We start from the raw sequence: 15,653 nt of genomic DNA, 5'->3' as shown, positions 1-15,653 counted from the left end.
GCAAGCAGGAAGGGGCCGGGGGCTGCTCTGGATTTGGATGAGGTGTGGGCACTCCAACCCCAGAGCTGCAGCACTGGAGGGCTCCGGAGCCCCCCAGCTAAGGAAAACACGGGGTACCTGGTGGGGTGTGTGTGGGGGGGTAAATTTTATTGCTCATAAATTACTTTTTTCATAAAAAAATTCTTTCAGGTTACATCTTGCAGGTGCCACCAAGCCAGGAGGTGCAGCGAAGCCCCCGGGGGGGGCGGCCCTTGCTGTGGGGCTGGAAGAGGACGACGTGGGGCTGGCGGCGAGGTGGAACCTGGGGCTGACCCCTGCCTGGCCACGAGCCCCCAGCCCTATCCTGTGGCCCTGCGCCCCAGCAGAGCCCCTTCCCCTTGCCCCCATCTGCCTGTGGCCTTCACCTCAACTGGTGCCCCCCCAGCTCCTGTGGGACCCAAAGAAGGCACGGCGAAGGCTGGCACCGTGTGGCTGCCCCCAGCTCCCAACTGATCTCCCCCCACCTGTGGCACAGGCACGGACAGGAGGCTCTGCACAGCCCCGGCACTGCATTTTTGGGGTGTTACTGGTTTGGACACACTTCGGTGGCAGCTTCCCACGCACGTTGTGGCAGCCACGGAGCTGGAGGTGAGCACCCCGGGGACGCAGAGCGGAGGAAGCAGGAGGTGGGCTCTGGTGCGCAGGGTGCTGGGGGCTGCGGTGGTCCACACAGCCTTGTAGAAGACACAGCACCGTGGCCAGGAGAGAACCGTGCCCGGGGGAGCAGACAGAAGCCAGCTGGTCCCAGGAGGATGCGCTCTGTGCCGCGGAACTGCCGCACATCAGAGGGGCACAGCAGCAACCGAGCCTAACTGGGAAGCAGCCCTAAAGTGGAACCCGCAGACAGCGGCTGAGGCATTCGGGGCTCTGTGCTACCTGGGCTAAACCTACCGTCAAAGCAACCACCGAGGGGGTCCTCTGAGCTCTAGCAATTAAAAAGTGCAAAAAGGCAACGAGAGCGGGAGGCAGGAGCGCAGAGGCACTGCCCCGCTGGTGCCAGCCGCAGGCACCCGGCTGCAGGCACAGCGAAGATGCAAATCCTGCCTGGAAAACCCATTCCCATTTGGGCAGCACACCCCGGCCCCACAGCGGCTCCTGCTCCTCCTGCGAGGAGCAGGGGGGGTTTGGGGCAGGGTGCCCCCTCCTGCCGGCAGCTCTGCGCCGCCAGCGCTGTGCAGCGCGCTCGCTCGTGGGCGCGCACCCTAGCAGTAAGCTCAGCGAGTATACGTGTGGATATATCGGGCTCATGCAGCCTTGGAATAGAGGAAGGGAAACCAGCAAAGCGAGAGGGCTCGAGGGGCGAGCCTGTTAGGGGAGCGCTCCTTCAAACACCAGCTTGCCCCATGGCCTGGGCGCTGCATCCACCCCAGGCACCCATCCGCGGAGTCCGCCCCTCCTCAAGTATTTTCCTAGCTTATATCTTACAGCAGTACCGTGACACCCCCTGTGCACGCTGCCGTGGTGCTGCAGCAGCTCCGGGAGCAGAGGCCGGCCCCATCCCCAGGCTGCAGCCCCGGCACCAGTGGCCGAGGTCCCGCAGGAGGCTGAGCACTGGCTGTGGGGCTCAGCCCCCCTTGGATTATGGGGGGCCTGAGGGCACCCGCCCAGCCGGGGGGGCCCCATCTCCCCTCTGCTGCACCTTGGAGAGCAGGGAGCCCTCGGGGAGCTGCCAGCTGAGGCCGTTCTCCCCAGCCCTGCGATCTGCTGCTAATCCTAGAAGCAAACCTGGCTACAGGAGAGGTGCCGAGAGCGCCGCGCTCCCGTCTGCACAAGCAGGGGGTCGGGGTAGGGGCAGGGGTTTAACCCTCTGCCTCTGCGAGGAGGAAGGATGTAGAGAAGGGTGAGAGAATCAGGGCACTAGCTTTAGCCTTTGGCTTTGGAAGCAGCAGGATTAAATAAACTCTGCCTAAAAATGAAGGTCTGGGGAGGCAGACATGCACCGGGCGATGAGGAGGCGGCGTGTGCCACCCGGCACGGCGGCAGCGCTCCCGGCATCAGCTGATGAGCGGAGCCGAGCGGTCGTTCGTCACGGTCGGCTTCAGCTGGACGTTGGCAAAGGGGTTTCTGCAGGGAGAGAGGAGGGCAGAGTTTAGCAGAGGCTCTCCCCGTGCAGGGAAGGGGGCCTGCGAGGACGGGGCAGCGAGCGATGACCTTGGCGAGACCCCAAAAGCTCTGGCTGAGGAGGCGAGGCTGCAGCAGGCTCCGACGGCTGCGGCCGGAGCCCCGCGCACCCCCTGCGGCCGTGGGCGAGCCGTGGGTGCCTGTAGCCCTGCTCCCCTCCACCAGCCCGGCCTCGGGCAGCGTTTCTGAAGCGGTGAGGCTGGAACTGCTCTGCCCTGCCCAGCCCCTCGCCGAGATGTCCCCAAGACGAGCCAGCGAGGTCGGTCAGCGCGGGATTTTCTCCTACCTTGCTTTTCAGCAGTAACCAAGCCGGGCTCTTCCAAAGGGAAAAACCAGGGACGCGTGCAGGGAGCTGGGGGTGCTCAGCTCAGGGTGCACAGAAGCAGGAGAAGCTGCTCCAGCCCCCCGGGCACCTCCTGTGCAGGGGAGCCCCAAGGCAGCTGCAACATGCACAGGGTAAGGCTCTGCTCCAAGGTGTGCTGGGACACCCGGGCACGAGCAGAGCTTGCAGCTCCGTGCCAAGCTGGCTGCGAAACCTCAGAAGCGACAAAACCTCCAAGGGGCAGAGAGCAGGGAGAGGGGAGGCTCCTGAGCTGGTTCCACCCGAGCTGTCCCAGCACCATCCTGCACTGGCTGGCTCTGGGGGCCCAGTCTCCGGCAGGCAGATTGCCACACGCAGCATCTGCGACAGCGCACAGCCCTCGGCACACATCCTGCACACCCAGCACAGCCCCCTGCGTCCCCTCCTGAGCACAAGCAGCCCCTCGTTGCTGGCCAGCCCCCAGCTTCTGCCCCCATCCCTCCCCAGGAGCCAAACCAGCTATGGCAAAACCCGCAAACGTCTGCAGCAGGGAGCTGTCAGCAGCCTGGGGGCCCCTCGCACCCGCTCCCCCAGCCCCTTTCCATGGCTGAGACGGTGCTGCGGGCACCCTGGTAGCAGGACAGGCATGAACATGGGGTAGGGGATGCTAGGAGCAGCCGTGGTTATCAGCTGCCTCCTCCTGGAGCAGAGCCCGCGGCTTGGGAGACGTCTCCGACATCGGCAGAAGGAGCAGGAGGGGCCCGGTGCCCCCCCGGCACTGCCCCCCCCGGCCCTCGCCATGCCTCACCTTTAGAAGCGTGCTTTTGCTTTCCTCAAAAGATAAAGGGCTTTTGCTTCAAAATAGGGTAATTAATTTCCCCACCTAATTAATGCAGGTTCTTAGATCACTTTTCCCCCTAGGATGCCAAAATAGATTCTCGAGACTGAAAGGATAGAAAAGGTTGCTTTGATGAGTCACCAGGGGTTATTATTTAACTGGTTTTGTTCTGGCGGAGAAGAGCACTTTGGCCAGGAGCCCACGGCTCAGAACCACGGGGAAATCATCGCGTGGCCCGCAGGGAGCAGCGAGGGGCTGCTGCCCGGCTCCCCTGCACTCTGCTCCGCAGGGACCGGGCACTGCACAAGCAGACCCCGGGGGTGGGGGTCAGAACAAGGCGGCTCCGAGCTGCGTCCCCAGAGCCTGGGGCTGGCAACGACATCTACAAGCAAAAAGAAGCTGCTCAAAGAACTTCAAATTAGTGACAAGGCGTGGTCCTGCCCTGCCCCGGGGACAGGGTGGCAGCATCCAGGGGTGACCCAGCGACACCGTGCCGCTAGGGCAGCGACCACCGATGACCTACAACCAAAGGGATTCGTTATGGGGTCGGGAGCACGGCAGGGAGCAGCAGGAGCTGGGCGAGAAGCCGGGGGCCCCGCGGAGGCAGCGTGACACCAGCAGTGCCCGGCGATGCGAGGAGCCGTGCAGCGGCAGTGGGGTTGGATGAGGGGGGGCTCCCGCCACCGGGACAGGGACACGGGGACGAGCGGTGCCCGGGTGGGTGCAGCGGCACCGCAGAGCGTGCAGGGCGGGCGCAGGAAGCCGAGCGGTGGCAGCGTCCCCACGCACAGCCCCGCGGTGGCACCAGGTGCCCAGCGGCCAGCACAGCGAGGGGCAGACGGAGACCATCAACTTACTAACTACGGGCAGGGGCATCTCAAAACCTGGCCACTTCAACATCGGGGCTGCAAGGGAAAGAGAAGGCAGGTTGTAGGACACCGGCACGCTCCGCGCCGCCTTGACGGGAACAAAGGGTGGTGGTTAATGAGAGGAACCGGGCGGACACCGGCTGCGCCGCACGCATCTCCAGGAGGAGAAAGGAGGAAAAAAATAAAGGAGGAAAAAGCGGGATTTAAAAGTGGGAGGAAAAGTGGGATTTATGGAGAGCTGTGAGTCCCAGCAGCGCGTCGGGCACGGCCCCTCGGCACCGTGCACCCTGCGAGGACGGGAAGGAAACGCACGGCCACAGCCGGAGCCAACCTGCGGAGAGGAGCGGGCGGCACGGCGGCGGAGGAAGGGAGGAAGGGAGGGGGCTGCTTCCTTCCCGCGGCCCCACCAGGAGCACCCCTGGAGCAGGAAGCAGGCGGGGGGCAGCCCTGCTTGCATGCAGCACGGCGCTCGCAGCGAGGCTCTCGGGGGACAGCCAAGACGCAGCACAGAGGAGAGAGCAGAGAGCGAGCGGCTAAACAGCTTGAACGACTGAATTCGGCAAAACTGTTTAAACAGAAACCGGGCAGGCTTGCAAAATGAGCACAGGCACGTGGCATGGAGGGGCTGTTTGGGCCCTGCTCATGGAGGGATGGAGAAATTAAAAAAAAAAATGGCATGGCAATGCAGGCTGTGATGGGCAGCGCACAGGCACGGCAGCCGAAAAAGACACCGAGGCCCAGCTCAATGCAATAAATAAAACTTTTATTCAAACAATAACTCAGTACAGGGCACATTTTTCTCTCTGGCTTTTAAAAAAGGTTTCAGCACTTTACAGTCTCCATACAAGTGTTACTAGGGTGTTTTTTTTTTTTTTTTTTTTTTTTTTCCCCCCTCGACATTCAGTCACTCGGCATGAAATACCCTGGGTTAAAAATCTTTAGCAAAATTATGACATCGCTGCGGGAGGGGCTCGGCACGGTATGCCCATAGTCTGGTATAGAAAACAAAAACTTGTCCGTGGGTATTGCCAGCAATGTCCTCGTAAACAGGCATGTCAAGAGGTTTTAAAAATCACATCAGAAAAAAAGGAAAGCGTGGAGAGCTCTGCAGCGCAGACGGGCGCTGGCGGTGCCGGCAGCCCCAGCCCCAGCTCTGGGACGGACACACAGACACGGCCGAGCCGCGCGGGGCTGCGAGCACGTCCCGGGACCCCCGCACTAAGGTGAGGTAACAATACCTTGCTACAAAAAAATAGAGATATTTATAAAACAACAAGGAGGAACCCCTCGGGGGCTGCCGGCCGCCCCAGCGGAGAACCAGCCGTTCCCCGCGGCCGGGGGCTCGGTGCCATCCGCTTCTCCTAACGCAGCCCTCACGGCTCGGTTGGGGGGGAAGCGGATCCGAGGGGCAGGGGGGGACCCGTGCCCACCTCGTGGCCAGCCCCGGGGCTGCCCCGTAACAGTACGTACACCAGAGGCCATGCATTGTGGGCTCCGTTCCGGGGAGCTCTGCCCGCGCACCGCGGCGTGCGAAAAGCCCCGGAGGAGGGATTAGTGCATCTCTAACATTCACAAAGTAGTACAAAAACTGGGTCCCACTAAAAGTGTAAACTGCATCCAGGCTGCTTCAAAGCGAGCACAGACCGATCGGCAGTTTCTGCTCTGAAAAGGCTTCAGAAACAAGGGCACTGTGAACACCGGGGAGGGGTGGAGAAGCACCATGGTTTCCTTGAAGATCACAAGAGTTTAAAATCCGAAAGTAGAGAAAGAGAAACAGGGGGAGTGGAAAAAAAGGGGAAGAAAGAAGCAGAAAGCTCTTCCGAGCAGCGCGGTGCCGCTGCGAGCCCGGTGTCCTCACACCGTTGATACCAGACTGCTGCTGCCGCTGCGGAACAAAGCAGAGGAGGCTGCCCGAGTGCCCGGCCCAGCCGGTGCCACTCTGCTCACCACCCAAACTTTCCATTTCTATCCCAAAAACTGAGCGCATCCTGCCCTAGTGGCTCCGGGCCAGGTGGCCCCATGGCGTGGGGCTGCCAGCACCGAGGAGGGAGCGGGGGAGCCCCGAGAGCGCCGCTGGCTGCGGCCTCGCTGCCCAGGTTTGTCCCAAAAGGCGGCTGCGGAGATGTGATGCTCTCCAGAGAAGCACCAACCCCATGGGGTGTGAGGTCAGGGACGGCTGGGGCTGACCCCAGGACCTGCCCTGGGTCGTGCTGTGCCCCAGCAGGATGAGCGCACATCCTCGCACAGCCCGCTCCCGGGGACACGGCTTCACCCAGAGCCAACACCAACACCACATTTTTGGGTAACGCCGCAGGAAGGTGGAATCTTACCTGCTAACTGACCTCGTCCCGTAGTCATCGAGACCCTGCGGGGAGGAGAGGAAGAGCGGTGAGAGCTGGGCTGTGCCCCTTCAGCTGCCACCGGAGGGTCACGGGAACAGCCCAAAGCGCATCGGTGCCCGGGGATGCTTGGGCCAAGCCCAATGCGTTTTGGGATGAAAGGGGGATGGAGATGGCTTAAATGGGATTTAGACAGCGGGGTGAAGTCACACCACTCTTTGGAGCGGGACAAGGGAAAGCAGCAGCTGAGCTTCCCGGCTCGCTCTGCCCTGCCCCACCTTGGCTCAAAGCTCCAGTGACTTTCGAGATGTGAGACACTTGGAAAGGGAGCAAAACTCTGAGAAACACCAAGGAAATGCTCTGTGGAAGAAGGTGTTTGTGCTGTATTAACTCCCACCAGAAATCGCACAGGGTTTTGGACCGTTTTCCCCTTCAGCTGGCGCTCAGTCTGGGACGTGTGGGAACGGGGCTGGGAGGTGATCCCGTGAGGATGCTGTGCTCCGGATGAGGACGTGCCCCGGGGTCTGGCTGTGAGCAGCTCAGCTCCCTGTGGCAAACGGGATCCTGCCAGGAAGGACCCGGAGCTGCTGCCCGTGTTCCCACTGCCCAGGGAATGCTCCTGAAACCCCAAATCCATCAGCAAAACCTGCCTGGCTTCCCCTGGCATGGAGTGGGGCTGTGTTTGTCCCGTCCCTGCAGAGACAGCCGGGCTATGCTGCCCTCATCACCACGCACCGTCCCTAACTCCTTATCCAGAAGCCCTGTGCTGGGTTTGGACACTGCTGGTGGGGGAAACCCCGGCCAGGTCTGCCCCAACCCCATGCCCCAGGTCCCCGTGGGACTGTCACCAGTGTCCAGTGGCACTCGTGTCCCTGGAGCCACCAACTGAGCCAGCACGGCCAGGAGAAAACGCTTCCAGCTCCCTGTGAGAGGCTCGTTTCTGGTGGGAGGCTCCCACGGAGTTGGCAAGTGTTGGCCATTGGGGGCTCGCGGTGCCGTTTTGTGCCATCGCCCCTCGTGTCCTGCCCCGTTCTGTGCAGGTGAGCCCAACTGGCCCATCCTTTGTCCCTACCTCCTCTCCTGCCACTTTCCCATCCCCTTCTCTTCCAGGGGAGAGGCTCAGAAGGGGCTGGGCACGAGGGGGCCAGGCGCAAGCTGCCCGCCAGCCCCAATGGCAACCTTGCGCACGTGCGGACTTACAGCTGTCGACCTAGCGTAAGGCTTGTAGTGGGCGGAGGGTGGTTGGCAGAGGCCACTGGAATAGTCTTTAATTGCACAACCATAGGGCATAAGGTAGTCCTACAAACAACGAACACAGGCCTGTTGGAGAGGAGCCCCCATTCACCGCCACGCGCTCTGCACCACGCGCGCGCTTCGACGCCTTTCCTTCTGCTTTAAAACCACGGCTAGGAACAAAAAGCTGCAGGCTCCAGCAGAGATCAAGGCTCTGGGGCTCGCTCAAACGCCTCCCATTTTTTAAAAAAAATCCCCCCCCAGCACTGGCAAAGCCCTGCAGGCAGTCAGGGCTCACCTGGGAGAAGGCGGGCACGGCCACGCTGTACGGCCTCTGCTTGAAGGTGTTGACGTTCTGCGACGGGAAGGCTTGCGAGGACATGCCGTAATCGGGTGGAGGGATGGCGATGTCGTCTTTGTCGAGCAGGTTGCCCGTGCTGCTGCTCTTCCCCTGCTGCAGGCTGAAGGGGAGCAGAGCGGGGCCATCAGCAGCAGCACAACCCACGGGGGATGTGTCACCGAGCCACCTTGGCCAGCAAGCCCTCGGTGGCACCGAGCAGCACCGCGGATGAGGGCGAAATGCACGGAGCCCTTCATGGGGATCCCTTCCCTCCCTGCTCCCCTTTGCTCCCCCATGTGGGGGGCAAAGCAAAATATCCCTGTTCCGAGGCAGCACCCTGCTCTGATGAGGGCTCTCTGGAGGGTAAAACAGTGGAGGGTCCCCATCCTGCAAAGCCCCCGCAGCCCTGCCCGGTGCTGGCACGCGGTGCTCCTACCTCGTGTGCACCCGCTCACTGCCATCGTTGTCGAGGACACGCGTGTAGGAGAAAGGAAACCAGCCCCTCCTGAAAGCAAAAGGCAGGGGATGAAGCCAACCTGACGATTTTTGATGGAGGTGTCAGAAAAGGCTGAGCCCTCCTGGAGCCAGCCCCGGGGGGTTCGGGGTGGCCGCGGCACTCACAGTTTGGTTTTCTCGCTCTCCCCGTAGTGCCAGCCATCCCTGGCCTCCGGCACCAGCAGCGTGATGAGGTCGCCCTCCTTGAAGCTCAGGAGGGTGCTGTTATCTCCGGCAGCGTGAGAGAAAATGGCCTGCACCCTCGTCCTGCCGTTCCTCTCGAGCCCTGCGGCCATGGAGCTGGAGCGCGGCAGCGTCTTGTTTTCGGCTGGCAGGAGACAAGGACCAACAAGGGCCGAGTCCTTCACCCGTCACCGTGCCCGGGCACAGCCAGGTCTCTGGCTCCCTTACCCTACCCCCCAACACTTCTGGTGGCTGATTTGCACCCCTGACACCTCTCTGCACAACGGCTGCCTGCTCCCCAAGGGTGTACGCACACATCGCCCACCCCTCTCCAGCATCCCCCACGTCCCTTCTGCCTGCCTCCACCCGCGGCACCGAAACCATCCCACAGGGTTTTGGGCTCTCACCACATGGGGCAGCTTGCCCCAGTCCCTCGGGACCTCACAGATCCATGGATCCAGGCAGGATCCAGCCGCTGTTCTTGGCATCATCCAACAGCCCCATAAAGGAGCAGCCTCCCTGTACGAGCATTCCCTGCCCGCTCTCCTTCCTAATTTCTCAACATTTTCCTCCTGGAAATCCCACCCGGGGGCCGAGACACCGCTCTCCAGCGAGCTGTGCCAGAGCCTGGCTCTGCTCAGCTCCCGGCACCACGGCAGTGGCACCCTGCTCGTCACCACCCTGCCGCTAACGAAGGGACCCCACCGCTAACGAAGGGACCCTGCCACCCATCGGGGTGACCCCCCGGGGCTGGGGGAGCCTCACCTGAGGCGTAGCTGTTTTTCGGCTGCACGTTTTTGCGAACTGGAAGCGTGTTCGAGTAAGAGTCGCTCAGCTGCTTCTGAGGCTGGGGAGGAGATAAAGATTTGGGCTGTGCTGGCTTCACCTCAGCCCAGTGGCTGTAATCGTCACTGTCTGTGCCCGAGGCTCCGTTCACCACCGGCATGGCCTCCTGCGCCGACATGCGCTAGGGAGAAAGGAGAGGAGGGGGGGGAAGACGGGAGATGCCTTCAGCAGCAGGGCACCCCCAGCAGCTCCCCGGGCAGGGACGCGGTGCCAGGGAACGCGGCTGACGGCAGACCAGAGCCCAAGCCCCCCTGGATTCAGTTCCCTACCTGATATAAACTGTTCTGGGGAAGGGAGCGGGGCCACCTCTACGGCACTGCACCCCTCCGAGCCGCCTCACACCCCACAAATCCCTCCCAAACCCTACTGCTCAGCTCACACCCCGACATCGGGCAGGTGACCCCCTTCCGAAGGGTGTTTCCACCACGCGAGGCTCACCCCAAGCACCTTTCCCCCAAGGGTGCCTTGGCACGGCCCCACAGCTCCAGCCCCAGCCCGTGGGCTCCCCGCAGCCCCCCGACAGCCCCAGGCAGGATGGAGGTGCCCAGCCCCATGCACCCATCCATCCAAAAGCAACTTGCTGAGGACCACGGTGCCGCTGGCCTGGGCTCATCCCTCCGGCTTTGCTCGGAAGGGCAGGGCAACCTCCACCTCCCGGATACTTACTCCGACAAAAGGTGCCAGCTCCGGGGGGACAGGGAGAGGTTTGGCACCGGGGATGGGGTCAGAGATGATGAGGTTGGACTTGGATGTAGACAGAGGGCTGGGCATGATGGTGCCATTGCTGCTGGCAGCCATCTGCTGCATCAGCTGGATGGCGCGGTCCGGGATCTTGTTGGGATCGGAGCAGGACTGCTGCCACAGGGGGAGCTTCTGCGTCAGCATCTCCTTCCCCTGCCACGGAGAGAGCAAGGTGAGAGGGTGCAGGGAGAGAGGTGAGAGGGTGCAGGGAGCCACGGCAGGGAAGGATTTGATGAGAGAGCGGCCACATTTGGGCAGCACGACTGATGCGCTCCTCCACGCAGGGCACAAACAAGGTGGAACACAGGGATTTGCTGCTTCTGGGCTCCAAAAATTTAAGAAATCACTCTGATCACAAAAAAATATAGAGGGAAGGGGGAGGTAACTCCATCCCCAGCTGACTGAGATCCCCTGTGTGCGGCAGCTCGAGAACAGACGAGCTGCAGGGAGCTGTGCAAGAAGCCAGTGGCCATGCAAGGCACCTCTGTGCCCACGGTCCCGTTCCCCACCAGTAAAACCCTAATAAAGCTGCGGGTCGGGAGGCCCAGGGACACTCACGTCACAAGCCACAGGGACACGTCAAGGTGGCAGATGCCCGTGACACCTTTCCTGCACACGGAGGTGGGAAGATCACACCCGTGCTGTGTGCTGGCACCCAGACCCCAGAGATGAGCTTTTTGCTTGGGGCTGCTCGGTCCCGACAGCCTCCAGGGCTGCTGTAGGGCAGCTTGGCACACTGCTCCCAGCCAGGCAGAGGCTGTGCTGGCCTCATCCCTACCCGGATAACACAACCGTGGCTCAGGACAGCACATCCCAGCTTGAGACTCCCTGGGAGCAGATGTCCAAAGCCACGCCGCGGTCACTCCCCAGACAAACGCACGGCACAGCCCCCATGCAACGCACCGCATGCACACCCGCAGCAGAGCTGAGCTGCAGGGGGGGGACTTTACACCTCCACACGGCTTTGTGGCTGCTCTCACAGACAGGATCGACCCAGACATATCACAACAGGCTCCCGAAGCCAGTGCAGAATCCCCAAGTTTCCCTGCCATCCACCACGGACCTCGCTGCTCGGGCACCTGCGGCGGCACCCGGGCAGGGTGGCAGCACCCAGGCAGGGTGGCAGCACCCAGGCAGGGTGGCAGCGCGGTGTTTCCAGCTCTCAAAGCCCACGTGTGGGATCTGGTGCCCATTCTGCACCCACACAGCCCCCCCCTTGCACAGCCGCCCTCCCTGCCCTGCTGCAGGGAGCGTTGGGCTTGGCCACGCTGCGGCCACGCCGGTGCCGGTGCCACCGCATCTGCCAGCCCCCACCCGCTCCAGGGGGCATTTCTCCCTCCTCCTGCACCTCTCGTTTGCAGTCTGCATGTGCTGGGGATTGATTCAGCCCCTACCACAGCCGGGGACAGTGCTGACTAAGCCCAACTCTTCCCGTTGCTCCCCTGCGCCAGGCGTGGTGGCGACAGATGGGTGCTGCGAGTGCCAGGGGGCGGCAGCGGGGAGCGAGCAGGAGGGGAGCACGAGGCTGCCGGGAGCCACGCGCTCACAGCCCTCAGATGGGCTCAGCTCCAGCCCGGTGTCACAGCACCCCGGGGGAATGGGGACCCAGCCCCGTGCAGGGGATGTGGGTGGGTGATTGGGGCAGCGCTCTCGGCTCCGTTTCCTCCTCCTCTGCTATGGGCAGGGGGTGATGAGGGTGGGAGGGAGCCCTCCCTGATGCCCCACAGGCACCAGTTCTGCTCGGACTTGGAGCAGGAACGCTGCTGCTCGGCATTTCTTCTGCTTCTACAAACCTGGAGCTGATGCACAAGCAACTGGGTGAGCCCCCACCAGGGTGAAGCCCTCAAACTTCAGTGACCGAGTGCCTGATGGGCACAACGTGCGCAGGAGGGGGTGCGTGGGGGGCTGAATCTGGGTGACCTCCCCGAGGTCAGGCCATGGCTGGTGCTGCCCAGGAGAAGGCAGAGAGCAGCAGGACACCCTGCGGGGCTCCAGCCCTGGTCCCATCCACCCCACGCAGCCTGAAGCTGCCTCAAAGCACAGAGCAGCACCCCTGGGAGACGCACCCATCGGAGTGAGGGCAGCTCCGAGCAAGTGGGGAGGGAGGGGGGCACTGCTGGTGCATCCCCCCCCTTGTGCTCGCTGCTCCCCCAGCCCCAGGGCACCCGTGGCTCTCAGGGCACGGCCCTGCTCCTGTGCTAGGAGCTGGTGATGGGGGCTGTTTGGGGAGCAGGGGGGGCCCCGTTGACTCACCTTGGCGTGGTAGGTGATGGCGCTCTTCGCCACCGCGCACTGCTTCTCCACCAGGAAGCAGAACCGTCTCCTCTCCTCCGTCAGAGCCGTCTTATACCCGTCCGAGACGTAGTTTTCCAGCTCCCCTTGCTTGTTGCTGATGGCTTCGATGTACTAGAGGGGGCAGAGAAGCACAGAGGGGGCTGCGGTTTCCCCTTCGCCCTGCGAGCGCCCACAGCCCCGTTAGCAGGGGACGAGACCCGCAGCATCCCGAGGGATGGGGTGAGCGGTGGGGCCAGCCCTGGGGGGTGCCTGTGGGAGGCCCCCAGCACAGGACACACACACACGTGTGCCTGCACGTCCCCCCCAGCCCGCCCTTACTCATCAGAGCCCCCCCACGCAGAGGCGCTGACTCAGCACGGGGGCCGGGAGCGCGCGGGCGGGCGGGACGAGCTGTACCCGTGCAGCCGCCCTCTCACCAAACGGGTGCCTGAGCCCCAGCGGGGGCTGGCGAGGCTGCCCCCAGGCTTCCCCCCCAATCCCAAGCTAGCAGAAGGTTCCTGCAGCCCCCACCCATCTCCTGCACCCCCCTGGGACAGCCTGGGTAAGCAAAGCACACGAAGCCAGGGCAGCGCTGCAGGTTGGCACAGCCTGGCGCACGGCATCACCCCCGGCACACGGGACCAGCACAGGGCTCCCTGCCTGCTGAGCACCGTTCCTTGATGCTGGTGCACCCCCGGGGGCCAGGCAGACACCAGAGCACCGCCAGCAGCAGGCTGAGATGCTGCAGACGTGGCAGAAGGAGGCTCCTCTGCTGGCACGGCTCCTGCTCTACCTACGTGACTTCTGCCAGCTCGGCTGCGCCCGCACAGGCTGTGCCAGCAGGAACAGGGCACGTTCGTGTAGGTTTTGGTAGGGAGCAGGAAAGCAGCACGTGGGGCAGAGCCACGCAGTGCAAGCACGGCACAAGGGAGGGCTTCAGAGCAGCAGGGTGCCCTCCATGGTCACATCCACCAGCACACCAGAGGACACGAGATGTCCCCATCTCCCTCAACCAGCCTCTTCCTCCCCACTCCCTGCCCTTGGTTTGTCTCAGCAAGGAGCTGCCGCCCTTGAAGTGGTCCAGAAGCAACCACCGAGCATCCCTGAGGAGCATCGTGCTCACCACGAGCTGTGCCCTGCCCTGCATGGAGCAGGCAGGACACCAGCACCTCGTAGGGTGACACCACGGGACAGCCACGAGCAGCCCCGTGCAGCTCCAGCACTGCTCAACCTGCTGCAGGAAGTCTGAGCTTCCCTGGGAAGGGAATTAAACTGGAAATTCAGGGCCCAAAGCAGCTTTTCTCCTTTCTTCATGTTTAACAGTTATTTTTAGCAAGCTACGGTATTTATTAGCAGGCACAAAATGGAACAAACCTCAACAAAGCCGTGAGATTAAGTCACAGCCCGGACTTCAAAGGGGGTTTGCGGCAGAGCCGGAGTCCCAGCGCCCCACACGCACAGCACCCTCCCTGGAGAGCAAACCCCCAACCTAAACCGAGCCGGTTTAATTCCCTAAATGGGCCATCAAGGAAGGTGAGGAGCTCAGGACGGGCGCACAGCACCCTGCCACGCCAGGCGGGCAGAACTTCTCCCAGCAACGGTAAACTTTCAAGTTCTAATTGTGACCGAATCGAGCACGGCGGTCTTATTTACATCCCTGATTTCAATCTTGTTTCGCAAGTATACTTTTAATTATTTAGCTAAGGAAAGGCTCGCCTTAATGGCTGCAGCCAGTTAGAACATGTTGATTTGCAAGCAGAGAGCTTGCGCTCTAAATTTAGGATTCTCACTGCTTTATATACTTTATGGAAATAAGCACGATGTGCCGCTGATTTATGCAGAGCCCTGGTTTTTACACTTTATTACATTACAAAATGGCGAACGCCACCTCTTATTCACCAGCTAGCTTTCATTTTGGAGTTGTTCAAATGGAAATGGGCTTTCAGACAATGCACTGAAACACAATTCCAATAAAAACCTCACTAACTGTGCCAGACGCATGGGAAAAAGTAATATGCAGAGCACAACGCACACTCTCCCCACCATACGTCAAGGAGAGCGCTGTCTCTTGTTAGGGTTACCTGCTGCCACGTGCAGGAGCGACAGCTCTGCCTCCCAGCCTGGTTCCTGGGGTGTCCTTTGGGGCACCCCATGTCCCATGTCCCATCTGTGCGTTTTGCAGCTGGAGGTGTGCGCCTGGGCTCCTGCAGCGCAGCGGCACCACCACCACTTCCCAACAGGAGCCTGCCAGCATGCGCCTTTCCAGTTTGGAGTTCGTTTCAGAGCTTGATTTAGGCTGCCAGATGAAATTCAGATGCTAAGCATCACCTAAATAAAAATCCCAGCATAAAGGGGAGAAGCCCCACCTGTGGCCGGGCCACCTGAGATGGTGCCAGCCCGGTCAGTGCTCACGGTGCCGGGAGCCAGCGTGTGCACCAGCAGCTCCAGAAAAGCTTTTCTGGGTTTCTAGGTTGGAGAGGCCTTAAATAACCCCCCCTTCCCCCACTCCTGAGCACATCCACCTCGTCTTCAGCAGCTCTGCTGACCCAGTTAGCGAGGTGGCAGGAGCCAGCTCCTGGGGCTCACCCAGCTGCCCAGGGCAGAGAGCGGGGCGCAGGGCACGGGTCCAGCCAGCAGCACCACAAAGGGGCCGTGCACGGGAGCTGCTCCCAGTTACCCCCACACGTCAGGCACTTTGGAACAAGGAAACACAAAAGGAGAGCAGATGCTGCGAAGGGACCCAGCCGCTGCCATCGCTGCTGCAGGAAAGCCAGGGCGCACCGAGGTCCCGCTGCTCGGACTAACAGCATCCTCACAGCCGACAGCTGGAGGTGTGAAGGTGAAAGGGCTGCTAACGGATGTCAGGACCCGGGTTCTCTTCAAGCACACGCTGCAATCGGTGCTGGTAGTGCAGGCGAAGCAGCAGCATTTACTGAATTTCGCTCGAGTCTCTAATAACACGGCTGTGATGAAGGAAATTAGCTCCAACCATTCCATCCGAGGCAAGAACACGAAGATCAGTTATGAATATAAG

The 15,653-nt window shown here is 61.9% G+C and overlaps 1 protein-coding gene across 7 annotated transcripts in view; it reads right to left on the bottom strand.

Moving 5' to 3' along the window:
- Positions 1-125: 125 nt before the first annotated feature.
- Positions 126-15,653, bottom strand: part of BAIAP2 (BAR/IMD domain containing adaptor protein 2) — a 41,217-nt gene continuing 25,689 nt past the window's right edge. The window contains exons 7-17 of one of the 7 annotated variants that reach the window (XM_072025761.1): positions 12,599-12,751; positions 10,271-10,498; positions 9,524-9,725; positions 8,702-8,903; positions 8,517-8,585; positions 8,039-8,201; positions 7,708-7,806; positions 6,499-6,533; positions 4,642-4,650; positions 4,157-4,245; positions 126-2,103 (exon numbers count right to left, since the gene is read on the bottom strand). In XM_072025761.1, coding sequence (XP_071881862.1) covers positions 2,078-2,103; positions 4,157-4,245; positions 4,642-4,650; positions 6,499-6,533; positions 7,708-7,806; positions 8,039-8,201; positions 8,517-8,585; positions 8,702-8,903; positions 9,524-9,725; positions 10,271-10,498; positions 12,599-12,751 — 1,275 coding nt within the window. In that variant the 3' untranslated portion in view covers positions 126-2,077. Of the gene's footprint in view, positions 2,104-4,156; positions 4,246-4,641; positions 4,651-4,910; positions 6,054-6,498; positions 6,534-7,707; positions 7,807-8,038; positions 8,202-8,516; positions 8,586-8,701; positions 8,904-9,523; positions 9,726-10,270; positions 10,499-12,598; positions 12,752-15,653 lie in introns of those variants that run through there. The other 6 variants (XM_038165338.2, XM_038165335.2, XM_038165333.2 and 3 more) reach the window with 6 other exon arrangements.

Source organism: Anas platyrhynchos, chromosome 19 (genome assembly GCF_047663525.1).
Source record: "Anas platyrhynchos isolate ZD024472 breed Pekin duck chromosome 19, IASCAAS_PekinDuck_T2T, whole genome shotgun sequence".
Lineage (NCBI taxonomy): Eukaryota > Metazoa > Chordata > Aves > Anseriformes > Anatidae > Anas > Anas platyrhynchos.
The sequence above is the reverse complement of the archived record's forward strand: the minus strand, read 5'-3'. Positions and strand labels throughout refer to the sequence as shown.